The 25530-nt window shown below is 38.8% G+C and overlaps 2 protein-coding genes and 1 pseudogene across 16 annotated transcripts; 1 reads left to right on the top strand and 2 right to left on the bottom strand.

Moving 5' to 3' along the window:
• Positions 1 to 6065: 6065 nt before the first annotated feature.
• On the bottom strand, positions 6066 to 8690 carry LOC112181683. Of its 11 annotated transcripts, none has more exons than XM_040505347.1 (7): positions 8372 to 8690; positions 7943 to 8198; positions 7791 to 7853; positions 7172 to 7258; positions 6994 to 7059; positions 6483 to 6546; positions 6066 to 6331 (listed from the first exon to the last, which is right to left on the bottom strand). In XM_040505347.1, the coding sequence occupies exons 2-7, from the start codon at positions 7985 to 7987 to the stop codon at positions 6252 to 6254; spliced, it is 405 nt and encodes a 134-aa protein (XP_040361281.1). In that variant the 5' UTR covers positions 7988 to 8198; positions 8372 to 8690; the 3' UTR covers positions 6066 to 6251. The 11 variants fall into 11 exon arrangements, 10 of the variants coding, with proteins under 10 accessions (XP_040361281.1, XP_040361320.1, XP_040361331.1 ...); XM_040505386.1 differs by having other exon boundaries at positions 7943 to 8069; XM_040505397.1 differs by having other exon boundaries at positions 8474 to 8690.
• A 5802-nt stretch (positions 8691 to 14492) lies between these two features.
• LOC112181506 (60S ribosome subunit biogenesis protein NIP7 homolog) lies at positions 14493 to 15917 on the top strand. Of its 5 annotated transcripts, none has more exons than XM_024319866.2 (2): positions 14493 to 14561; positions 14988 to 15917. In XM_024319866.2, exon 2 carries the CDS (start codon positions 15073 to 15075, stop codon positions 15634 to 15636), a length of 564 nt encoding a protein of 187 aa, XP_024175634.1. In that variant the 5' UTR covers positions 14493 to 14561; positions 14988 to 15072; the 3' UTR covers positions 15637 to 15917. The 5 variants fall into 5 exon arrangements, with proteins under 5 accessions (XP_024175634.1, XP_040368353.1, XP_024175633.1 ...); XM_040512419.1 differs by lacking the exon at positions 14493 to 14561 and adding an exon at positions 14613 to 14773 and having other exon boundaries at positions 14998 to 15917; XM_024319865.2 differs by lacking the exon at positions 14493 to 14561 and adding an exon at positions 14615 to 14773.
• Positions 15918 to 16312: 395 nt separating this feature from the next.
• LOC112203808 lies at positions 16313 to 18467 on the bottom strand (annotated as a pseudogene).
• Positions 18468 to 25530: the final 7063 nt, after the last annotated feature.

Below are 25530 nucleotides of genomic sequence, written 5' to 3'. Positions count from 1 at the left end.
ATAGAATTTAATCTCAAATTAATGGATGGGCGTTTTATAACCATTTGTGAATAATGGATGCTTATTCCGAGGGGAATGAGTTGTTTTTGAGAGTATCTCATTATATGGTTAATTATATCCTATTTTATTGTGACAGGACGTACTGAGCCCTCGAGCGAGGAGGACACAGACAGGCAGCAGGGTTAGCTGCGGGATTCACTTGTGAGTGGACCTTTATTTTTATTTAAATAATGCATGCAGCATGGTATTAAGTTTTGAAATGTGATTTTATGGAAAGAAAAGGATTAAAAAGGAAACAGTTGACAAGGAGGCCAGTTTGGCGCATGCGTATCTTACCTAGTTGGCAGACCCTTCTAGGTAATAGTCTGGTTGGCAGTCCCTTCCAGACTACAGCTCGGGTGGCAGTCCCACCCGATGCGTCATCTGGTCGGCAGTCCCTTCCAGATGACTTGAGGTAGTTAGTCGGCAGTCCCTTCTACTACCTGTGGCTAGTTGGCAGTCCCAACTAATCACCGCCTCCTACTCCGGTTGGCAGTCCCTTCCGATGCGTCATCGGGTGGCAGTCCCTCCCTGATGGCATGAGATGCCTAGGAAGCAGTCCTTCCTAGTAATCAAATGAGTTTCTTGGAAAAAAAAGACTCGCTGCATGATGGTTTTGTTAAAAAGAGAAATGGGGAAGCATACCATAAATTGTTTTGATTCTAGTTTCGGTTTTGTCCACTCACTCTAATGGATTTTATATGTTTTCCCCTGGGCCCTTCGTTTTCAAATGCCCAGATTTCAGATTAGCCGAGATTGCGTCCAGGCTCAAGAACTTGGGAATCAGCGCTTCCGTTTTTGTCCGTAGGTTATTACTTAACCTACCTTGTATGATATCGGCTTAGTTTAGTGTTGCTCTGATAAACCTTTCTTTTAAGTTTGATGGATGTTGTTGTTTGGTTTGTTGTTACTTACGGAGGATTATATTGGGATTTGAACTTTCTGGATGTAATATATGTGCTTGGATTGTAAATTCGATATAGTAGGTTGAGTAGAAGTTATAGTTGAAATCATGTCCAGGTTTGTGAAATTTTGGGTAGCCCATTTTTAGGGGAGGTTCTGCCGAATTTTCGGTAGGATTTCTCTTAAAGTGGGCCCCGCAGGCTCGTATCTAGGTAAGTGGGGCGATTCCTGGGTCGGGTCCTGTCAGAGGGACCCCTCACTCATCCCATGGTTAGGGCATGATGCTACAAGGCTCTTAAACCTGTCCCAATAATTGCAGAAATTCTCCTCATGTCCTTGCGTAATTCCACTAATCTGCTTCCTCAAAACAGTGACCTTTGAGGCAGGAAAGTACTTCGTAAGGAACTCGCCCTTCATCCTATCCCAAGTGTTGATAGTGCCAGCAGGCAGCTCAAATAGCCAAGTCTTGGCCTTGTCCTCCAAAGTTAAGGGAAATGCCTTCATCTTCAAGATATTGATATCAGCTCCTTTAGGGCACATACTCCCACAGACAAACTCGAACTCCTTGAGATGCTTGTTGGTGTCTTCACTACTCATCCCATGAAACTTGGGTAGGTGATGCAGAAACCCACTCTTTAACTCAAAATCATCATTAAGCCCCTCTCCTGGTTCTGGATAGGCAATGCATAAGGGCGCAGCACCCCCACCTGTAGGATTGGATAGTTGCCTAATAGTCTCAGCCATTGGTGCCTGTACTTGCTCAACACGGGCGTGCTCTTCCTCTTCTTCCTCTTCTGTGTCTGCAACGTCCTCTTCAGTGACCTCTTCTTCTTCTTCCTCTTCAAAGACTTGTTCTTCTCCTTCTTCAGAATGGTCAGGTTTGTTGACCTCCTCGGTTGATCTAGTTGAGGAGTTATAACCTGAATAGCTAGAGTCCTGAGAATCCCTCCTTTCTAGAGGAGGGCGGTCTGAAAAAGTGAGTTCTGCCCTTTGCTTAGCACGTTCCAATTTTTCAAACAGCTCCTTAGTCTTATCAGAGACAGTGGACATTCATGGACCTTTAAGACCAAATCAAGTGTTAATAACATGTACAAGGTTCGAAATACAAACATTATGTCTTTCCTTAACTTTCTAAATTACTTTTACATTTACATACTTAGGTACTGGAACAGAGGACCTTGTTTGTGCAATGAGACTATAGAACAGCTACCCTCGACAAAGTCATGTTTAATCCAATATACCTTAAGTAGGTCACACATCAATTTTTTTTTTTTTTTTTTTTTATAAACATAGTTAATATCTCAATTGATTCCAAGTTGTAAGTCGAGCCCAATAGAAACCACTACTATTGGTGAGATACGATATAGGGATAGTCGCCCAGACATAAGTCTCTTTCCTTTGTTTCAGAAGGCCGGATGGCCAGATTAAGAGGTAAGTGAGAGGGAGGACTCATTTTGGTGATACTACGGAGGCCACTCCCTCATTGAGGTTTAGGCCCCTATCGGCTACTCCCACATAGTGGTTTAGGCTCATTCTATAGTATCTCTGAGATCCAATTGAACCCATCACCCAGGGTCTCAACCTAAGACACCATCCGTATGCGCCCCTTACTTAGCTGGGAAATTAACTAATGTGTTAGACCGTTCTCCAAGTGCTAATAAAGGCCGCCCTCAACCTCAAGAGACCTTAGCAAGGTACTAATGAAGGGTTTAGGCCAATATTAACAAAAAGGCCCTTGTCTACTCATACGATTTTACATACTTACAACAATTAAGTATTTAGCTAAATTCATAACCTAAGTATATTAATCTAAGTGAAACACATACAATTTACAACATGCTAAAAATAAATAAATATTATAAAAATAAAAAAATAAAAAAATAAAAAAAAAAAAACTCATTCTACAATTTACAAAATGCTGGAAAAAAAAAATCTAAGTGAAACACATATAATGTACAATATGCTTAAAAAAACAACTTCTACAAATTGTACAACAATGATAAAAGACATGCTTAATTTCGTAACACTCATAAAACTTAAACTAAATCACAATTAAAGCTTGGCCTAACCGAAATTGCAATTTGTCACCATTCCACAAGTGTAGTACAAAAATTAGCATGCATTCTATATGCAAAAAAAAATCGATGACACTTTAAGTGCAAGGGATTTTAACAATCCCCGGCAACGGCGCCAAAAATTGATACGGCTGAAATAGCCTCACAATTTAACCCTGCAAAATGTAGTTGTCAGTATAGGATAAGCAGGGATCGTTCAGTCCGGGGATTGTAGGGTACACCTACACAAAAAGGTCAATTAACAAATAAAAGAATAAAATGGGGGGTTTTGAAAGTTGGTTTCTAATCTACTTAAAATAAAAACAAAACAAATAAAACTATATACAATGATCGACTTCCCGAACCTAGACCAATACCACTCAGAAATTACTAAGTGTAAAAACAGAAAATTCATTTCAACATGCTACAAAAATGTGCCCACCTTAAATGCCTAGATAAGAGCTCAAATGAAAAGCCTCAGCGGATCAATCCACTTATCTGATTCATTCTAATGTAGGCTTGAATCGGAAAAGTCCTTACCAAGCCTAATACTACTAATTTTCGAAAACACTCAGCGTAATTCTCTTAACTAGTAGTGTTATCTAACCCTCGAATCAACTCACACGTGCAAATTAACCATTAGACATAGAATTTAACACGTAATTTCCAGAATCGCTTAACCATTGAACATAGTTTTTACCACTTTTTAGAACTATACTACTACAAAAAATGGATTTAAAGACGTTCGAAAAACGTCCTTAAAAACATTTAAGGACACTCGAAAAAAACGTCCTCTATGGAGGAGTCATAGTAAGTCATCTTTTAGGACGTTCGAAAAACGTCCTTAAATGTCTACAAGGACATTGAAAAAGTGTCCTTGTTTCTATGTACAAACGTCTTCTAATGTCTACAAGGACACTTAAAAAACGTCATTGTAACTCAAAAAAATGTCATTTAATATCTAAAAGGACACAAGAAAAACGTCCTGGTATCTCATAAAAATGTCATCTAAAGTCTATTAGGACGTACAAAAAACGTCCTTGTATCTTTTTCATGACACAAAAAAAAAAAATTACATAATTTGATACAATACTAACCAAATGTACATTATACATATACTAAAGTTGATCGATTTCCTGGTACTGTTACTAAGCCGGTAACAGTGGCGGCTCGAGCCGAGCCGACACTATGAAATGACTGTTTTGCCCTTCGTTTCAGCCCTAGGTATAAAAGGCCATCTTTATCTTGCGCCGGAGCTGCTTTCGTTTCTCTCGCGTTCCTCTCTCTCTCTCTCTCTCTCTCTCTCTCTCTCTCTTTTCTGCTCTCTTGAATCTCAACTCTCTCAAATATTGGTCAAATTTCTTGATCGTGATTCAGCCAGGCATATCGCTTTCACCTACCAGTTTCGATTGAGGTGGCAACTTTTTGATTAAATCAAAGGGTCGGGTTAAGCACTCAGGTGTCTTTGAGATTTTGAGTTTCAGGTAAATTTTCTATTTGGTTGATTTGTTTTGGGTTTGGGTGCATGTAATTTTCGGTCGTGCATGTGAAGGTGGGTTTGCATTTGGCCTGTGTTTGAGGTGGTTTATGCGGGAATGTTTGGCCTTCAACAGAGTGGAAGGCAACAAATTGTTTCATGCATGTGTTAGTATGTATCTGAGGATTTGATTTTGGTTCATGTTTTATGGTTTATGTTTTTTGCTTTGTTGTTATTTCTGTGATATCAAATATGAATTTTTTTCTTTTTATATATGGTTTATGTTTGTTTTCAATTTGTGACTTTTTTTATCTACTGTTGGGCTGGTTTTCTGATTTGGTTTGTTGGCTACTTGGAATTTGTAGGGTTGCAATTGGTGATTGAAGCTCTGACATTTTTGCACAATTAGGAGGTTTTTTTTTTTTTTTTTACTTGAATCTTATTTGATTATGCTGTTAATAGGTGGGAATGTGGGATCTGATTTTTGTGTAGTTTGTGCTTTAGCTTTTTGGCCTGATTCAATGCTATTAAACAAATCTATCTCATTGTCATTTAGCCTTTTGCTACATGAATTTTCCCACAACTGCTTTTGTATTCCTCTTCTTTGCCACCGAACTCTTTTTTGCTTGGAGGATTTCAAGTGCAAATGTTCCTGTTTTTATTATGCAGAGCACTCCTTTTATATCGATTTTGTATCAATTGCAACTTCTCTACCTAAAGTTAATCTAACTGATAAAATGAAATGGATTTTGAACATTAAAATAACAACTATGACACATATTAACTGCTGATCCTTCTTTCTGCTATCAAAATTTACAATCTTCTTATTGAGCTCTCCACTCCCTCTTTCTGAATTTGTCATAATGAAACATACTATTTTCATAATCGAATCTGTCTAGATGGTACAACAATATGCAAATGTCATCCACTACAAACTCAATTTCTAGATTCAAAATATTTTGCACTCGCCAAGGTAAGTAGAGACCTTTAATTAAGTGTTGTCAATTAAATTTGGATTTGTCTAGGATTTGAATTTGTCTATGGATCAGTTTGATTTCTGAAAAGATCTTGCAATTCTGTTTTGCTTTGTTGTGCATTTTCAGCTTTGTGATCAAATGATTTGCAGTGACACAGAAGTTGTAACATGGGAAAACAACAGAAAACACAACTTTTTGACATCAGTGCTAATCCTCTATTTCAATGACAAGGAAGGCAGCATTGAACCAGCAGCATCATCCATGGAGACCTTTAACAAAGAGAAAACAGACAAGTGTGATGACACTTTTAACTGGAGGAAGCAACTTTTTGGACAACCTCCACAATTGTTAACTACCAGGCTAACAACCTTTAGGCATACACATATGCTAACAGACATCATCATCTGTTTTTGACAAATACATCAAGCAGTGATTGTAATTAAGTTAGCCTACAATTGTACCAATTTTTTGCAAGCTGTTCGAACAGCAAATGCAACTATTTTTTGAACATTACCACAATGTCTACCATTTGTGGTGATGTTACTAAAACATGATCCATAGCTTCTGTTATAAAACTTACTTTTCAGCTATATTCTGCGTCCTTAAACTGTTAGGTTCTATTCCAAACCCGCAGCAACGCGCGGGTACCAATTCTAGTATTATAACTAAAATACACTACAATGAGCACAAAGTTAATAAGTTATAAGTAATGATCCAATAAACAACTACTAACAATGATCGAACTATAATTTTACCAAATTAAAAAATGAGTTGTACAAGATATTCTGGAGATTGCAACTTCTAACACGTGAACTCAAGCTCCTGCTCATTAAGGGTGTTTTTCTTTATCCCATAAACCTCCATCTTAAACTTCAAAGCACCTAATTAAAGAACAATATTCAACCACAAATTCAGTTTGAGATTCACAAGATAGAAGAACTAGTAAGGTAATCAAAGTAACATCTTTAGTATAAGAGAGCAGACAAGTAAGAAAACTGATAATATTAGTCATGCCTTTAGATAGTTCCATACCTGGAGAAAACATTGCAGCTTTCAAACGGCTCATACTGGTTACTCCAACCTTCAAACATTGCAACTGATAGTATTAGTCATTCCCTTAGATAGTTCTATGTATTTTCATTAAGCATCCAAATAATTTTTTATACCGAACAAAGATAAAGTTACATAACTAGTAAATTCTCAAAATGCAAATTTCATAAAAGCATCATATAGGACATATACATACAATTGACATAGCATGAGTCCACATTAAAAAAACAAGTAGAAGAGATGGTGCACTACAGGATTCCTATTCAAGAAAGAAAAAACAATACACCTCTAAGAATAATGCAAAAATCCTGTCCCAAGCAAGATGTAAAATTATCTCTAACCAAGTATAAGACAAGCATAGACCTCTCTAATCAAGGGTAAGTTTTTTTCTATACCAATTAATTTGATGGTAGACATTGGCAAAACAAGCAACAAATACATCAATGAAAAGTATATCAATATCCAATAGTAGAAAAACAACAATTCAGGATACCTCTACAGATCTTCCCATCTTTGCAGGACAAACCAAGTCTCCATCCATTATCATATAGGTTACAATCTGAAAAAAGAAACATATTGTATCCGTTACTCTAACAAGAAGGCTACAAGCTACCATCATGAAGCAAGAAACAAAAATTTCAAAATAGAACCAAGTTAGAAGGTTGTGGTACCAACAATATAGAAAAAAAAAGATTTGTATATATGTAGCCGTGATGTCTCGGAGGCCATAGTAAAACAATGCCATTGCTACTGTTATCCTGCATTCATTTTCATGCAACATTGGAGACCTCTAAGAAATTATGCCAAACCCAATCGGAAGCCATGCGACGTAAATGAAATTCGCTTTGCATACATAGTAGACACTAGTCAGATCATAGATATGTCTACATAAGTTTTCCACAAATGACATAATTCTTTAAACCTCCCAAACCAACTTAATGTCACATTGTAGAAAACTAAAGAAAGTCCAAGACTTCAACAAAAAGGATAAGAACAGAACAAGAGGATCTATATCTGCATTTCATAATTGTTTATCTTGCGTTTAAGTTTGTAGTCTTTAATTTGTATATGGAGGAGTAACAAGCTTGTTAGCTGTCTTCCACACCAGACCATGTGATTGAATCAAGTTTAGTTTGCTGTCTTTTTTAGACATAAGAACAGATTAAAATGAATGGCATAGAATAAATGTGATTGAATGAAATTCAATTTGAATTGCCATTTTCAAGTGGCAAAAATAACACATAACAAACTTGATGTGAAACCAAACAGAATATACCAAACACGGCTTACCCAATCAAGACATTGACAAATAGCCAGAACCAAACCAACCAACCTAGCTTCTGTTCCTTGATCCTGCAACAATCGCAATGCCGAAAACCATGTTGGAAGAAGAGCGGCAAAACAAAATCAGAGCAAGGAAATATGCAGTAAAGGGATTAAACCTTTCCAAAGAGAGCGCAAAGCAACACAAATGGCCGCAACCACATGCCGATACTCCATGAGTGCAAAAATGAAGCTTCCCTCACTCAGAATCGCTTTCGAAAGCAAGTTCATCCCTGCTACAAACATCTACACCATCACCATAGCTAAAATTAGCTGCGACCATTTGAACCAATTCTTCACAAAACCCATCTCCAACTTTAGCATCGATTGATCCTTGGTATGAAATTAAGAGAACTAGAATATGGGGGAAATATTCTGACATTACAAGAGATACAATGATTAAGGGAAGGGATACGATATTTCGGTTTGAAAAAGTAGATCTGTAATATATTTATTGAATAAATCGAGCCAGGCTTGCTACTAACATGTTCACAGATTTAAACCCTAGAAGTACGAAATTGAAATTAAAGCAAGATTAGAAGATAAACCTAGTTGAAATCATTGACAGAGGTAGAACACGAGAATGCCCAAGGGGTAGAGAGAGAGTTCTGACAATGAAAGTTCCAGAGAAGTGCGTGACTCATCCTTACCAGATAAGTGTTAATCGAGGATGACGAAGAGAAAATGACTGCCAAAACAGAGATCCATGAAGGTTATCGATATGGGTTCTCAATGATACCTGCTGCGGCCGCAAGTCTGCCAGGGAGAGAGACGAAAGCTGGGAGGAGAGAGCATAAGGGTTAAGTCAAAGTTTCGTAGGGTATCGAATAGAAATGACCTGCCCGGTCTTTAGATAAATGAAATTTAGAATCTTGTGCGTCCTTAATAAGTTATAAGGACATCTTTTTAAAAATAGTAAACTACATATACCCCCTTGATAGGATTTCAAAACACAAAAAACTCCACAACATTTGGTTTTGAACATTTAAAGACAAAAGTTTACACTTAAGGACAATATGCTCTCCACTTGCCACATGTCATGAGTTAATTTACTTTTTTACCCTTAACTACATATTTTGACTTGTAATCCCTTTATAAGGATTAAATCTTACAAATAAGGACAATCTGCTCTCCACTTGCCACATGTCATGAGTTAATTTACTTTTTTACCCTTAACTACTAATTTTGACTTCTAATCCCTTTATATTACTCTTTTTTTCTGAGAATAACCCTTTTATGTTACTTTTTTTTTCCCCCTTAACTACTCATTTTGACTTCTAATCCCTTTATATTACTTTTTTTCTTTTTCTGAGAATAATCCATTTATGTTACTTTTTTTTTTCTGAGAATAATCTGTTTATATTACTTTTTTTTTTTTCTGAGAATAATCCATTTATGTTACTTCTCAAAAGCAAAAAAAAAAAAAAAAAAAAAAATCTTTCTTTTACACGTTGCTAAGAGAAAGAATCTCATACCTCACTCTCCTACTACTCTCATCTCATTGCCTAATCGTACTATTACACTCGTCCAATCCTGCTACTGCACTCGCAGCACTCATACTCGTCAAGTTCTGCTACTGCACTTGTACTCGTGTCCAGTTCTGCTACTCATGTTCTGCTACTGCACTCGTCACTGAAAATCCTGCTACTGCACTCGCTGCACTCATACTCCGTCTAGTTCTACTATTGCCCTTATACTCATGTTCTGCTACTGCATTCGTCATCGCCTAATGTCTAGTTCTGCTACTGCCCTCGTACTCGTGTTCTGCTACTGCACTCCTCATTGCCTAATCCTGCTACTGCACTCGCTGCACTCATACTCCGTCTAGTTCTGCTACTGCCCTCATACTCGTGTTCTGCTACTATACTCGTCATCGCCTAACGTCTAGTTCTGCTACTGCACTCGTGAGAATAATCTTTTTATGTTAATTTTTTTCCCTGAGAATAACCCATTTATATTAGTTTTTTTTTTTAAGAATAATTTGTTTACGTTACCCTTTTTTTTTTTTTTTTTTTTTGAGAATAATCCCTTTATGACATTTCACAAAACCTCACTCTCCTACTACTCTCATCTCATCGCTTAATCTTACTATTGCACTTGTCCAATCTTGCTACTGCCCACGCTGCACTCATACTCGTCTAGTTCTGCTACTGCACTCTTACTCGTGTTATGCTACTGCACTTGTCATCGCTAATCCTGCATTCCTACTACTGCATTTGTCCAATCCTGCTACTGCACTCATACTCGTCCAGTTCTGCTACTGCACTCGTCATCCCCTAATCCTGCTACTGCACTCTCTGCAGTCATGCTCATCCAGTTCTGCTACTGCCTTCGTACTCGTGTTCTGCTACTGCACTCGTCATCGCCTAATCCTGCTACTGCACTCGCTGCACTCATACTCGTCCAGTTCTGCTACTGCACTCGTCATCTCCTATTCCTACTACTGTACTCGTCCAATCCTACTACTGCACTCATCCTCGTCAAGTTCTGAGACTCGTGTTCTGCTACTGCACTCGTCATTGCGTAATCCTGCTACTGTACTCATACTCGTCCAATCCTGCTACTGCACTTGTACTCATGTTCTGTTACTGCACTCGTCATCGCCTCATCCTGCTACTGCACTCATCCAATCCTGCTACTACACTTGCTGCAGTCATGCTCATCCAATTTTGCTACTGCCCTTATACTTGTGTTCTACTACTGCACTCATAATTGCCTACATTATCTTCTTTCTTGCCCTTTTTGTTTTTGTTTTTCTTTGCTTCCAAGTACTTGAACACAAAAGGCTGGTCATTAATCCGTAGACGATGGATAACATGCTTGACCTGATCAATGCAATGATGCAATAGCCTAACAAAACTGCAACCTTTTCACTTTTGCACGCTATTCTCATTAACACACCACCCAAATTCAACATTTGAAAATGGGATACAAAAATAAGTACTTTTTCTTGCGCTCCTTTCTTTTCAGACGGCCTCCCGATTGCTCGAGTGCTTCTGCTTCAAATCGAAGGTCAAGCACTTGCTTTTGCTTTCTTTTCTTCTTTTTCTTCTCATCCGAATGTTGAGGTGCAACATTCCCAGCATGATCCCCATCTTCCATACCAGTTTCTTCTACCCCCACTTCATCCTTTTCCTTCTTCTATTTAAATAACCATTGTATCATCCATATGCAACAATGGAATTGAATTGAATTACAGTTTTTACCCAAAATATAGCTTCAAATTTCAATCAAACCCTCCAAACCACACCAAACCCAAAACCCAAAAATTTAAATACAAGAACAAAACACAAGCAATCAAGAACTAATACAGCAGCAAATACTTCACACTTACTACAAAACTAACGTTCCAATTTGGTGTTTCGATTATGAGTTGGAAAGATATCTGTCAATATATGATATGGTAAGATAAAGGGTGTCTGAAACAAACTTGTATTCCTCCACAACCTCCACCAACCAATCCACCAGGACTTCTCACATTTGTTCTGAAATACAATTCTGCACCTTCTCCAGGTAACCACATAAAGGTCTATTCTTCCCCTCCACCTGAATCACACACCACCATTAGCTTCACCTTAAACACCACTATGCTACCAAAATTGTTTGCATAGACAGAAATCAAAAATCTGATAAAGAAAAGTTCAAACTCATTTCGACTATTTGAGCTAAGCTTCTTCTGCTTTCAATGACCAAAACTATCACTAATCATAAATAACCATATCCATGTTAAGTGAACTAATGAAAGCAAAAATCTGCCATCCGGATTTGGTATATCTGAAACTGGATCCTTAATTATGCATCATTTCCCAGATAAAATTTGAACACGAAAAACAATGATTCTAATATTATGAAAACCAAATTCTGATCCATTCCAGAACGCTAGTGCCAAATGCAAAATCCAAATCACCAAATTCTAAATCTCAACCACAAAATCCATATACCCAATTGAGAATTTGAAATACTATCAAACTCCAAATCAGAAAACTACCTCCAATTTATGAAGATGCTTATACATAGAAAAAGAGTAAGCACATTTGACCAGATCAATCGAGCTTACACCTATCACCGTCTTGAGTCCCTCTTCTTCTCCTTTTGCGACTCAATTTTCTGTTTCTTTGGTGCCGATTTCAGAACCGAAACGAGATCCAGCGAGTTGGTGATCTCTCCTAATACGGGTCGCTGCTTCTTGGACGCCGGAGCTTTCAGAGCCTCCTCGGCTGAGGCTCGCTTCTTCGTCGAGCGCGTGGTGTAGACACTGAAGCAGAGACCATGCTCCTGGAATACCCAGATTGAGGGTTCTTGGCATGGCGGGAATTGAATTCCCAGAAACTGACTGAAGATTCAAGCTTCACTCCATCGCCGTCCGTCATCGAACGGGAAAGCTAAGACCAGAATTAGATCGGCGCTGAGGAGACGAACCAGAGGCCGGTGGTTTGCCGTCATTTGGTCGCCGGAAACGGAAATTTCGGTCGGGTCTTCTTCGGGTCGCTGGGTCTCGAGAATGGTCGAGTGCTTCTCTGTTTTGGGGTGTTAGAATTGGGTCAGTGGCATACGCGTAAATATTTCATCAAACTGAGTATTTTGGTCATTTTTCATTAAAATTGGGAGTCAGGCTTGTATCATTTGGCTTTTGGGCCTGGACTCATGTCCTTATTTGTATAAATCTTTTTTAGAGTGGGTTTTATGTGTTTACATCTTTGGTCATGTGCTACTATGTAATTTTCTATTTTAAAAACGTGTCCTTGTAATTTTTAACCACGTGTCTCCAAAGCTGGTTTCTGTAGTAGTGCTAATTGCTACTTATTTAACTCAGCGCCTTAACAAATAACAATTACTCTTGGCAAATTAAGAAAACACACAAGAACTCTCACCATTATTCTAGCATGCAAACTTATTAACCTAACTCTGAAAATTACCTAAACACGTAAAAGGGCACAAGATTGTAACATGCATCATAAAAGAATTCTCGAAATTAACTCAATAATAAACTGAAAATCTCAAAAATATTAATAAAAATATTCTGAAAATTCCATGTCTCCAATTACACAACTCGCAAATTGAAACACACAAAACCGAAACAAAAATTATAAGTAGAGTCATAGTTACACTTTGAAGCTTTCCTCAGCGGCTTAGCAACAAGGTGATGAACTGGTCTCTACTATGGTGGTGGAGCGTCCTTGACTCAGCGCCTTAGAGCTTTGTAGATTGATGGATGGATGGTGGTCACGGTCTTGTAAGATATGGAGGTTTGAGGAGTGAATTGGGTAGTCTTGGAATGATCTTGGCTGGGAAGTGATCTTGGCTGGGAAGTGATGCAAATTCAGTTCTGGACGTTGCCTATTTATAGGGGAGCATTGGTTGGCTTTCCCAACTGAAACGTCTTCTTTATGGCCTTAACTCCTCTCATAATGGGGCAATTCCTTTAATTTCCAAGCTGAAACATCTTTCTCTTATTTATTTTTCCAGCTGAAACATCTTTTTCTTTTATTCCTCAACTGAAAACGTCTTTCTTCCTTTATTCCCCAACTGAAAACGTCTTTCTCTTATTTATTTTCCAGCGGAAACATCTTTTTCTTTTATTCCTCAACTGAAAACATCTTTTCTCCTTTATTTCCCTTCTTCATTGCTTGGTCAAATATCTTAATGCTTTATTTTATGACTCCATCATTGCTGTTTCCAAGAGTTCAACCAGGCAACGTTTCCTACAACAAGCAGGAGAATATCAGAATTTTCTAGAGAAAATAAAGGGAAATTAAAATGTAAAGACCGCAAAAATAGTTTACAGTTAGGAATCCTGATCCAGCTAGGATTTTTCATAAATTTTACTTTTTCCGCCTATTTCACTCCAAACACTCAACAAGACTTTCAAAATGACTTAATGACTCAAAACACTAAACTAAGGGAGAAATAAGGCTAAAATGAGGCACATAATTAATAATATCGTCACACTTTTTTGCTCCTATCAACTACTACATCTCATTGCTCTCTCGCTCTCTCTAGATCTATGGAATCAAATAAAAATGAGATTGAATATTTGTTATTGGTTTTTTATTGTGCAATTTGAATAGTCAGGGTAAGTGAACCCTAATTTTTCTATAGTTAGGTTTCTTTACCATTTGTTTTTGTACCTAGTTGCGAACTTCTTATCCCTTATTTTGCACCAAAAAAAAAAAAATCTCTTCATGACTTTACTACTTAAAATTATAATTTTAAACTAGTGATTTGTGAGTTTTGAACCACTGGTAAGTTCATATATTGAACTATTAAATTATTTGGGATTTGTGATTCTTGAATTCTGAACTACTATGTTCTAAAACTCAGCCTAAGTGGCGTCTAGCCGTCTAGGCGCTAGACGGGTTTATAAGATTTTTTTTTAATGATTTTAGAATTTAAGGTGAAAAATCTATCTCAAAATTTTTTTTGCCCTTTTTTAACCAACAAAAAGAAAAAGAATTAAAGTTCAAAACCCTAGTAACCAAAAGGGCCAAAAAAAAAAGAAAAAAAAAGGAAGTCTAAACAAGGTTTTTTTTTTTTTTTTTTTTGGCAATGTTTTTGTTGCCTGAGAAGTCTGCCGTTGTGTCTGAGTCCCTGACTCTCTCCCTCCTTTGGGTCTCTTGGCGTCGCACTCACCAGTCACTACTAAGGCCACCGCAGCTCAGACCTCTCTCTCTCTCTCTCTCTCTCTCTCTCTCTCTCTCTCTCTCTCTCGAGTCTCAGCCTCCCCCTCTTTCTCTCCTCGTTAGCCGTTCTTCGTCTCTCTTATGGTTTCTGTTATCCTATGTTTGGGTTTGATTTGGTTATGTATTCTATGAAATTGGAATTTCAAACTTTTGGTTACTGGTCAAGTGCTAATCTGGAATTTCAGACAAATATCGCTTGTTTTGCTCTCAAGCAAACTCCAAAACAGAAGATTCTGGCAATTATGTATGTTTGCTTGCTATTCAAGTTGTGTGAGTACTCTTTAGCTTAATATCCCACGAGTTTCATTGGTTGCATAGATTTCCTTGAAATTAGACTCCGTTTCGATATCTTTCATTTTTTACTCCGTTTCCTTGAATTAATAGTTATGAACGCAACTATGGATATTTCTGTGATTCTTCTTCTGTGGTTGTATGCATATTGAAAAATATATATATAAATATTAATTAATGGTATTATGTCTAGGGAATATCAGTATACAGAACTGTAGAAGGGCAAGCAGAGGCTCACCGATCTTTGTCTCCAAACCCTCCTAAACTCCAGGACCAAGATGAGGCCTTTGGATGAAGCTGAAACCACTGCAGTGTTCGAAAAGCTGTTCAAGTTCACAGGCAACAACCTCAAAAACATTGTCAAGAACCCTTCTCATGAAGGTCCAGACCCAAATCCAGGTCGCTACTGCTTTCGCCTCAACAAGAACAAGGTCTACTACGTCAGTGACTCGCTAGTAAAGCGTGCAACAAACATAGCTCGGGTCAATTTAGTCTCTCTTGGAACTTGCATTGGTAAGTTCACTCACGGTGGCAGCTTCCACCTAACTGTTCAATGTTTGAGTTTAGTGGCCTCAAATGCTAAACACAAGGTCTGGCTCAAACCTACCTCCGAGATGTCATATCTATACGGAAACCATGTTTTGAAAGGTGGGTTGGGTAGGATTACAGAGAATATTATGCCCGGTGATGGGGTGGTTGTGTTTTCAATGTCAGATATTCCATTGGGTTTTGGGATTGCGGCCAAGTCTACCCAGGATTGTAGGAAGTTGGACCCCAATGGAATTGTGGTACTTCACCAGGCTGATATTGGAGAGTACTTGAGGATGGAGGATGAGCTTTAATTGATTGGGCAACTTTTTACTGCTTTTGGTATATGTGTTGCATTGTATGCATATCTGCAGCTTATGTAAGAGGGTCTTATCAGATTTTGATGGATATAACGGCTTTTTGGGAAAAAGAGTTTTGTTTCTGTTAGGGATTATGAGTAGGTACAACAGGAACTACTTTCGTTCTGGATCTCGATAAATTCCTTTCAATTTTAGCCGTAATTATAGTTCTGGTTTTGTATCAAGAATACCTGATAATTTTCATTGCGGCTCTGCATCTTCCTTATGTTGTTTTACATCAATGTTCGGTTGTGGAGGTTTCTAGTTTCCCTTTGGTAGACCACTTGTTTCTTTCACCCTTGCGGCAAGAGTTCAATTCTTCATATCTTCTTTTGTCCTCTTCAAGTCTCAGATCTTTTGGTTCGACTTTTCTACCTCTCAAGGAAAAAAGCAATGTATTGGTTTCAATTCACTCTATTTAAGTTGTCAAACACGTCTTACAACGTTTGAAACATTTTGGCTTTGCTTAAATCTTTTATGTTCTAATTTCTTACATGATTACTTTCTTATGGAATGAAAGATTGGGATTTACATGTAATGTATAAACAAAATTATTTTTCTGAAGTAATTACTTTCTCACTATTCCTGAAGTAACCCATAAGTACAGTATGATAACATCGATCTTATGTGATTAAATTGTTGTTTTCGAAGCCCTTCGACAAAGAATGATCCAACAGAGCACTCGATAAAACACAAAGAAACCAAACATGATCCCTACATTGATCCACCTGGTGTCCTTGTCAAGTCCCCGACTCTTCAGCACATCATTGCCAGTGAGCAAACACTCGGAGGGAAATTGATCATTAGCATGCCAAGAGAAACACTCGCTACTAATACTGCAATACTCGTTTGTCAGCAATGTGTCCAACGGATACCTGTAAATGGAAACATAGTACATGAAGAGCCAGTATTTTGGTATGCTCTCTTTCGGAATGAAGTAGCCAGAGAAGAGGAAGAAGGCTCCAAGAACTGTGCAGATAAGCGAGTTTCCTGAAATGAAATCGGGTGAGACTGCACTGAGAAAGAGCACTAGAGAACTAGCCATCAACACAATGAGCCAAACCACGAAAGTGAAAAATGCGAAAGCAGCCACAGAAGGATAGAGGCCTACAAGCCAATACACAGGAACAGCAAACAGAAGAGCCACTGCAAATAAAAAGGGTAGGAAGACAATGGTGTTGGCAATCATGTAAGAGGAGATCTTGTAAGCCCCCCTTGAGGCTTCTTTCATTAAAACTCACCGCTCTTGAAGGAATATCGGTAATGCTTCAACCGTGGAAGAGAGTAGAAAACTTAAACTGAAAGCAAAGAGGCCTAGTCGCTCTGCTACACCTTCTTCATCTTTCCTCATTTTTATGTACACACTTGCCACGCCAAAACCTCCAACAAGAGCTTGCAGTGTTCTGGCCAGAAGCAGCTGCTTCGTTCTGTAAATTATCTTCCAAATTCTTGAGCAGAGAAACATGATCTCATATAAATTAGAGAAATAATCACCCATGTTTTTGGTTTGATCATGTTGATCTCTGCCGATTTCTATTTCTGGCAATGAAGGGTAGGAGCATGGTTCTTTGTTTTCTGTAGCATGAGGGTTTAGGGTGATGATCACTAGTGCTTCTGGAATATGAATCTTCCAGGGTTTTTATAACTTCCATGGCAAATTCTAGGGCATTGAGCTGCAATGGAATTTGCATTCCAAGATTACCTATAGTTTCTTCGAGTAATTCAATGCTCCCATTATGGACAACAGAACCATGGGAGAGGATCAGAAAGTTGGAGATGTGATGAAGAATTCTATAGCTTGGTTGGTGTATTGATAAAAGCACGGTTCTTTGCTTTGATTTGGCCATTATAGAAAGAAGCTCTATAACTTGAAGTGCCGAAGTGCTGTCTAGGCCTGAAGTCGGCTCATCAAGAAGCAAAATAGGTGGATCATGAATCATATCGACACCTGTAGATACCCTTTTCCTTTCTCCACCAGATATCCCTCTATTCTCTTCATCTCCCACATAGCTATCGGAGACATGGAGAAGACCAAGCTCTTGCATTAAGCTCTCCACCCTCTCTTTTGCATCAATGCCTTTAAGTCGAAACTTAGCAGTGAACATCAAAGTCTCCTTCACAGTCAGTAGGGGAAGCAGATTATCTTCTTGTGCAACAAATCCACATATTTTGCGCAACTGAGCAGGACTAGTTATCTGATGATCATTAATGGAGACACTTTTGGGATTGTAGTCTTCATCTTTCACCCTCCCCGATATTATCCGCAGGAGGGTAGATTTTCCGGTGCCACTCGGGCCAACAATGGCAAGTATTTCACTACTTTTTGCAACAAAACAGACTGACTTGAGTATGGCAACAGGCTTAGGCTTTTGCAGCAGTTGAGAAACTGAAAGTGTTATGCCCCTATTTGGGAGATAAGTGTCGGAGAGGTTGTGTACAGTGAGATTGTAAGTTGGGTTAATGCAATGTTGGGGTGATGGTGGTAGGAAGAAGAGGACGGGGTGGTGGTATATTGTTCAGGGGAGTTTGAGGTAGAAAAGAGAATCACCAAGTCATCTCCAGTCATGTTTGGTCCTTCAAAGCAAGGTGCTGCCATGGCTGTATCGATATAGTTTCTGCAGAAAGTGAATGATCGATGGAGGAAGAGGCAAATTAGAAATTAGAGTTCTGTTTGGTTAAGTTTGCAACTTACTTAGTCGGGGTGATTAATTGAGCTGGTGCATGGTTGGTAATGTTTGGTTACCAGCTGAGCAAAAGTTTTGCAAATACCAATAATGGAAAATTTCATTGGAATGTAGACTAAAATCGAGTGGTTGACGGCTTCATCAACCTAAAACAACTTCCACACCTCAGTGGTGTTCACCTGGTCAGTTGCTGACCAAAGAATTTATGCTCAACAACCCTTAGATTTACATCCAAGGGTGGAAAACAAAACACCTCAACTTAATAATAATTCTTCCCACTTACTCCAGTAAGAGTTTTTTACTCCCATGTATCCAATCTAACATCTATTGACAGTATTGCCCTCATTTTAATTAATAAATTGCACTCATCTCTCTCTCTCTCTCTCTCTCTCTCTCTCTCTCTCTCTCTCTCTCTCTCTCCCTCCCTCCCCTCCCCTCTCGATCTCTTCTCTCTCTCCTCCCCCTCATTGATTTCTTCTCTCACCAGAGATCAAAACCGGCAACGTCTGCTGGCTTCGTTGCCGGATGTGTATCTGACTGTCAGAGAAATTTGACCGGACTGAGTCGGCGAGGTTGGGTCTGACTGAATCAGCGATGAATCGGAGCTCCTCAAGCTTCGTGTCGACAATTTCGATATAGAAAACTTAGCGAGTCTGACGTTTGCCGGAATTGTGAGATTGGAGAGTTGACGGTCGACCTCGACTGCATCTCCGATTGCGAGCACCCCTGCCATGAGAAGAAAACCTCCAATGCTCCGCCGCCACGCCAGGGTCGTCATCAGACCTCCAAAGCTCCACGCGCCAGCCGGAGTTCGGATCGGGGCTCTGACGCCTTCGTTCAGGCTTCTCTTCTTCTCCTTTCTTTTTTCTTCTCCCCCCCCCCCCCTTCTGGTAAAATGCGTTGGAGGCCTCCAACGTCATCCATGTTGTTGCGATGGTTTGTTTCTCCAAAAATTTGGCCGATTTCAATATGGAATGTTGCTAGAAGTTATTCTTTTGTTTATTATGATTTGGTTGGGTAATAATTAGATCTTTAGTGGGCAATAAATATTTATTGGGCAATAATAAGATTATTTATTTGGAAAAACCTACTAAACCTTTCAAAATTAAAAACATCTTCATTTTTCACAAATTATTGATCATGTTGTAGGAGAATTGTAATTGTGTTTATTATTGATAATAGGAGCCCTTATATAGGGAGTTACAAGTTACACAAAAGGTAATCCGAATACAATTGAATTCCTAGAACATTTTCCTATTACAACTCTAAACCCTAGTTTGAAGAGGCACACATTATGTCGACATTCTTCAACACTCCCCCTTGTACCGCTCAAACTTGGTGATGACGCTTTGATCGTTGCCTCACTAAAAAACTTGTCAGGTAACAAAAATCATATGGGACAAAAATAACCCTGGTCGAAGGACAAAAAGAGCACAACACGTCGTTCACTCTCTTCGAGATCGAACATGTAGATATCATACCTCCCCCTGATGTCATCATCTCCTCCTGATTGCTACAATCATGGGAGTTCGGATAATTTTCTCAATCCAATACTCTTCACATGTTTCTTGAAGGTGGATTTAGGTAACGACTTAGTGAGCAAGTCCGCTACATTATCCTCTTATCGGATTTGATTCACTTCAATCTTTAGAAGTGATTAATGTTGTTGCTGATTGTAAAAGAACTTAGGCGATATATGCTTGGTGTTGTTGCCCTTGATGAAATCTAATTACATTTGCTCAATTCATAAATGCATGTAGGTTCATCTATGGTAGACTTCAAACCACTAGTTCCTCGAATATGTCTAATTACAAACCTTAGCCATATGCATTCTCACACGGCTTCATGAAGAGCGATAATCTCTCCATGATTTGAGGAAGTAGCAACAAGGATCTGCTTTGTAGACCTCCAAGATATCGAAGTGCTTCCCATGGTAAAGACATAATCCATTTGGGAGCGACCTTTGTGAGGATCAGAGAGATACCCTGCATCAGCAAACATCACCATCGTTTTGGTGTAAGGGAGGAGGATGACGCCGGCCACCCTTGGCGGTGGCAGCTTTGCAGGTCATGGCGTATTAGACGGTACCTCTTGGGCTAATGAGATTCGTTCTCATTCTTTCGTCATTCTTCCGTTATTCTTTTCTCTCTACAGGGATAGAACAAGCCCATATCTATCGTACATTTTAAGTAACGAAAGATTGTCTTTATACCAGTCCAATGACATTGATTTGGCATGAGACTATATCTAGCCAACAAGTTCGTAACAATTGAGGTGTCCAGTCTTGTCTTGTGATAAGTACAATAATGCGCCTATTGTACTCAGGTAAGCACTTTTGCTATTAACACGTTTTCGTCATCATCCCTGGGACGAAACGGATCCCTCTTAGGGTCAAGACTACAAACAACCATGGGAGTGCACCTTTGACTTTATCAAAATGCAAAGCATTTATTGACATGGTTACAAGTTCTAAATCTAGACAACACCGTGTTCTCCCAAGGTCTTTAATCTCAAACTCGGATTTCAGGTGTTCAGCGGTTTCCCTTAACTCTCAAGGGTTCCAATTATGTTTATCAACATAAACAACGACAATTACAAATCCAAAACTTGTCATGAAAACGCAGGGGCATAGTTCATCATATCTCTTCCCAATCAAGTAGTCACTTTAATGAGCGTTGAACTCTTATTGCAAACGCGCTCCGTGGTCAAGAGCCACTTGATTTGGGTAAATGAAGTCCACAAGAACCTTCATTATATTCTGTATCTAGATCCCCATAGAGATATGTAGTAACCACATTCATAAACTGCATGTTCAGTTATTTGAAAACTACCAAACTGACAGGTAGTGGAGTGCAATGACATCCATTACGAGAGAATATGTCTTCTCGTAGTCGATTCCAAGGCGTTTTGTGAGAAGCCTTGCACCATAAGGCGAGATTATCATCTCTTTTTCTCATCACGCTATCTAATAAAGACCTATTAATGTCAACAAGTTTTATGTTAGGAGGTGTTTTGCATCTCAGACCCGAAATCCTTCCTCTTCGTTAGTGAATCCAATTCAACCTGGATCGCATCTTTCCATTTAGGCCAATTTTCTCTACATTGGCATTCTTCAACGGAGCAAGGTTCGATGTCATTGTTCTCAATAATTCCACTTCCTCATGTACACTAGTGTAGTTTGTAGAGATCTCTATATTCTCAGGAATTGGTTCTAACATTGAGGCGTCCCCCAACGATGTCTCTTCGACATAACCACAATCCAGAATATTCTCATGAGACGGATTTTGAGTATCAATGATCAATGGATCAAGTTGTGCCAAACCCACTCTCTTCCTAGGGCGAGAATCCATCGAACCTATGGGTCTCCTACGCTCTCTAGCAGAACCCATGGCCTATGACGCCATTATGCCACCTTATGGCGTCACCATACTACCATCCATGGTAGTGGTGTCGTGCCCATCTTTTCTGGATGGCGCCACGTCCTCTTGAGGGGACATTTATCCTTGCAGGCATGTTTGCAGCATGTATATATGATCTCGTCACTTTTAAGGGATCAAGATGAGACATAGTGGGGATAGACCACGATAATTCATGTTGTTCCTATTGAACGTTGACGTTCTAATCTCCCCCTAACGACGGGAAGATTGTCTCATCAAAGTGACAATCCGCAAATCCAGCGAAAAAGAGATCGTCTGTCAAGGGTTCTACATAGCAGACTTATAGTTGGAGACTTATGTCCAACACAAATATATATATATATATATATACATATATATATATATATATGCATTCGTTGCAATGACTCATGTTGATATGCTGTGGCGGCGCAATTGGCACATAAACTGCACACTCAAATATACATAAGTATGAGATAGACTCGAACCCAGTCACTAGCCGTAACGCAAATCAAAGTTGAGTGGCTGCTATGAGTCGTAGACGAATTAGCATAGCTACATGCAATATTGCATAACCCAAGCAGAAATATTGGTGTGCATTACCAATGTCCGGGCTACCATCGTAGTCGTTTAATGGTGGCTTTTCCGCGAGACCAATTGGGTGTGTACATAGGAATATGATACTTGATATCAATACCCAATTATATGCAATAGTCATCGAGAATTTTCGATGTAAGCTCTCTAGCATTTTCAAGTCGAATTGACTGAACGGGATGATCCGGGTAGTGAGCCCGTAGCCATATGATTTGGGCTAGGAGTGCATCTTAAGCAGCATTACGAGTGGACGATAGTGCGACACGTGACCAGCGTGTCCACATAGCAATCAACAACATAAAACATCTAAGCAGTCCGCAAGTTGGTTGAGTCGATCCACAGAATCCCCTTGGATTCTTTGTAAGAATGAAATTATTTATTTAGTGTCCTTTGCATAGGATGGTCGTGATCCTTAAAAAAAAGAGGCTTTACAGAACTACAAATTGGCCGTATAATCAACCGATGAAGGTTTTGGTTGAGCTAGAATGTCACAATTTACTTCGATAAGTAGAGAGAGGAGCCAAGTCTCCATACATGGTGTTAATGCCATGTATTGGCCGCAGGGGGTAGGCGGTGCTGGCCATGTGTGGCCAATCTTGCACAATCATGGCGCCATGAGGCGCATGTGCAGCTCCTCGAACCAATTCTTGGTTCTTACTTCTTTTCGTTCTGAAAAATGGATGTCCATGTGAAGTCTTTAATACACAGATCATTATGTCACGACCTGGGTGTCCCAAACAGTCATGTCAAAGCCTATATGTGTCAGAATCCCATAAATCATCTCTCATGACATGGTTGGATTTAATGACTCGAATAGTGGTTGCATACAACCCACTAGAGCGACACATAAGTTTCTCTAATACTCATTTATGTCCATAGTCATTAGAGGTGATGCAAAGGAACTCTTGTCCATTCTCACAATGTGTTTCCACATGAAAACCATTGGCTCTTATATCTTTCAAATAAAGTTCGAATTAAGGTATGTCCAAGACATTAAAGAATCGACACTTTATTAATAACCAATGATTACATCAAAGTTTCTTAACCAAAGTCTAATCCAAAAATAAAAGTCATACTTAGACAGATTGTAGTCACTCAATCCGTTCGGTGACTCCAATCAAATATGACCAGGAAAGTAGGAAGAGACGTCGATGGAGCGAGGCTCTCTTAAGTACCACTAATCTCAATTACTTTCCTAGACATCATACTTAATTAGGTGAGTCAGGTGAGAAAGAGTTGAAACAAAATGTTGATGCGGCTGAAATAGCCTCACAATTTAACCCTGCAAAATGTAGTTGTCAGTATAGGATAAGCAGGGATCGTTCAATCCGGGGATTGTAGGGTACACCTACACAAAAATGTCAATTAACAAATAAAAGAATAAAATAGGGGTTTTGAAATTTGGTTCTTAATCTATTTAAAATAAAAACAAAACAAATAAAACTATAGACAATGATCGACTTCTCTAACCTAGACCAATACCACTCGGAAATTACTAAGTGTAAAAACAGAAAATCCATTTCAACATGCTACAAAAATGTGCCCATCTTAAATGCCTAGATAAGAGCCCAAATGAAAAGCCTCAGCGGATCAATCCATTTATCTGATTCATTCTAATGTAGGCTTGGATCGGAAAAGTCCTTACCAAGCCTAATACTACTAATTTCGAAAACACTCAGCGTAATTCTCTTAACTAGTAGTATTATCTAACCCTCGAATCAACTCACACGTGCAAATTAACCATTACACATAGAATTTAACACATAATTTCTAGAATTGTTTAATCATTAAAGCATGATTTTTACCACCCGTTAGAACTAATTACTACTTGTTTAACTCAGCGTCTTAACAAATAACAATTACTCTTGGCAAATTAAGAAAACACACAAGAACTCTCACCGCTATTCTAGCATGCAAACTTATAAACCTAACTCTGAAAATTACCTAAACACATAAATGGGCACAAGATTGTAACATGCATCATAAAAGAATTCTCGAAATTAACTCAATAATAAACTGAAAATCTCAAAAATATTAATAAAAATATTCTGAAAATTTCATGTCTCCAATTACACAACTCACAAATGCAAACCCACAAAACTGAAAAAAAATTATAAGTAGAGTCATAGTTACACTTTGAAGCTTTCCTCAGCGGCTTAGCAACAAGGTGATGAACTCGTCTCTGCTATGGTGGTGGAGCGTCCTTAACTCAGCGCCTAAGAGCTTCGTAGATTGATGGATGGTGGTCACGGTCTTGTAGGAGATGGAGGTTTGAGGAGTGAATTGGGCAGTCTTGGAATGGTTTTTGGCCAGGAAGTGATGCAAATTCTGTTCTGGACGTTGCCTATTTATAGGGGAGCATTGGTTGGCTTTTGTCGATCATACCTTTCATCATTGGATGGATGGGATTGCATCGTAATTCCTTTAATTTTCCAACTGAAAACATCTCCTTTAAGGCCTTAACTCCTCTCATAATGGGGCAATTCCTTTAATTTCCCAACTGAAACATCTTTCTCCTTTATTCTCCAACTGAAAACGTCTTTCTCTTTATTTCCCTTCTTCATTGCTTGGTCAACCTGATTTAATAAAGGGCATAAAATTAAATTCTTTTAGAGAAAATAAAAGAAATTAAAACAATATAATTTTAGAAAAATACTCCCATAAATTCTCTCTTAAGGCCCACAGATTAGCATGACGGTGAGGAATCCTGATCCAGCTAGGATTCTTCATGAATTTTGCGTTTTCTGCCTATTTCACGCCAAACACTCTACAAGACTCTTAAATTGACTCGATGACTCAAAACACGAAACTTAAGGGAGAAACAAGGCTAAAATGGAGCATATACTCATTAATATCATCGCACATTGTGCTCCTATCAAATGTCATTAATTGATATAATTGCCATTATATAATTCTTGGAAATAGAAGACTACTCTAAAATATCTGCAGCATTTTGTCTTCATCGCCAGATTTAAAGTCTTCTTGAACTCGATGTCTTGATCACTGTGAGGCAGCTACCTTCTTAGGTACATTGCAAATTCAGGCCCATTGATCAGACGTTCCATATCAGAAATAGATACCATGAAGAGGATTCTCCCTTGATTGAGGCGAATTGGCGCAATGTGTATGGTCCCTAGGACCTGAGGCATTGGAAGATTATGACCATGGCCAATGTT

Source organism: Rosa chinensis, chromosome 1 (genome assembly GCF_002994745.2).
Source record: "Rosa chinensis cultivar Old Blush chromosome 1, RchiOBHm-V2, whole genome shotgun sequence".
In the NCBI taxonomy this organism is placed as follows: domain Eukaryota; kingdom Viridiplantae; phylum Streptophyta; class Magnoliopsida; order Rosales; family Rosaceae; genus Rosa; species Rosa chinensis.
The sequence above is the reverse complement of the archived record's forward strand: the minus strand, read 5'-3'. Positions and strand labels throughout refer to the sequence as shown.

Coding starts and splice junctions, on each gene's coding strand:
- LOC112181683 (XM_040519784.1), bottom strand. CDS start 7,987: ATGTGGTTGCGGCCATTTGTGTTGCTTTGCGCTCTCTTTGGAAAG. Junction 7,259..7,790: donor TTTGTCAATGTCTTGATTGG/GTAAGCCGTGTT, acceptor AAATGAATGCAG/GATAACAGTAGCAATGGCAT. Junction 6,332..6,482: donor AGCTGCAATGTTTTCTCCAG/GTATGGAACTAT, acceptor TTCTTTAATTAG/GTGCTTTGAAGTTTAAGATG.
- LOC112181506 (XM_024319866.2), top strand. CDS start 15,073: ATGAGGCCTTTGGATGAAGCTGAAACCACTGCAGTGTTCGAAAAGCTG.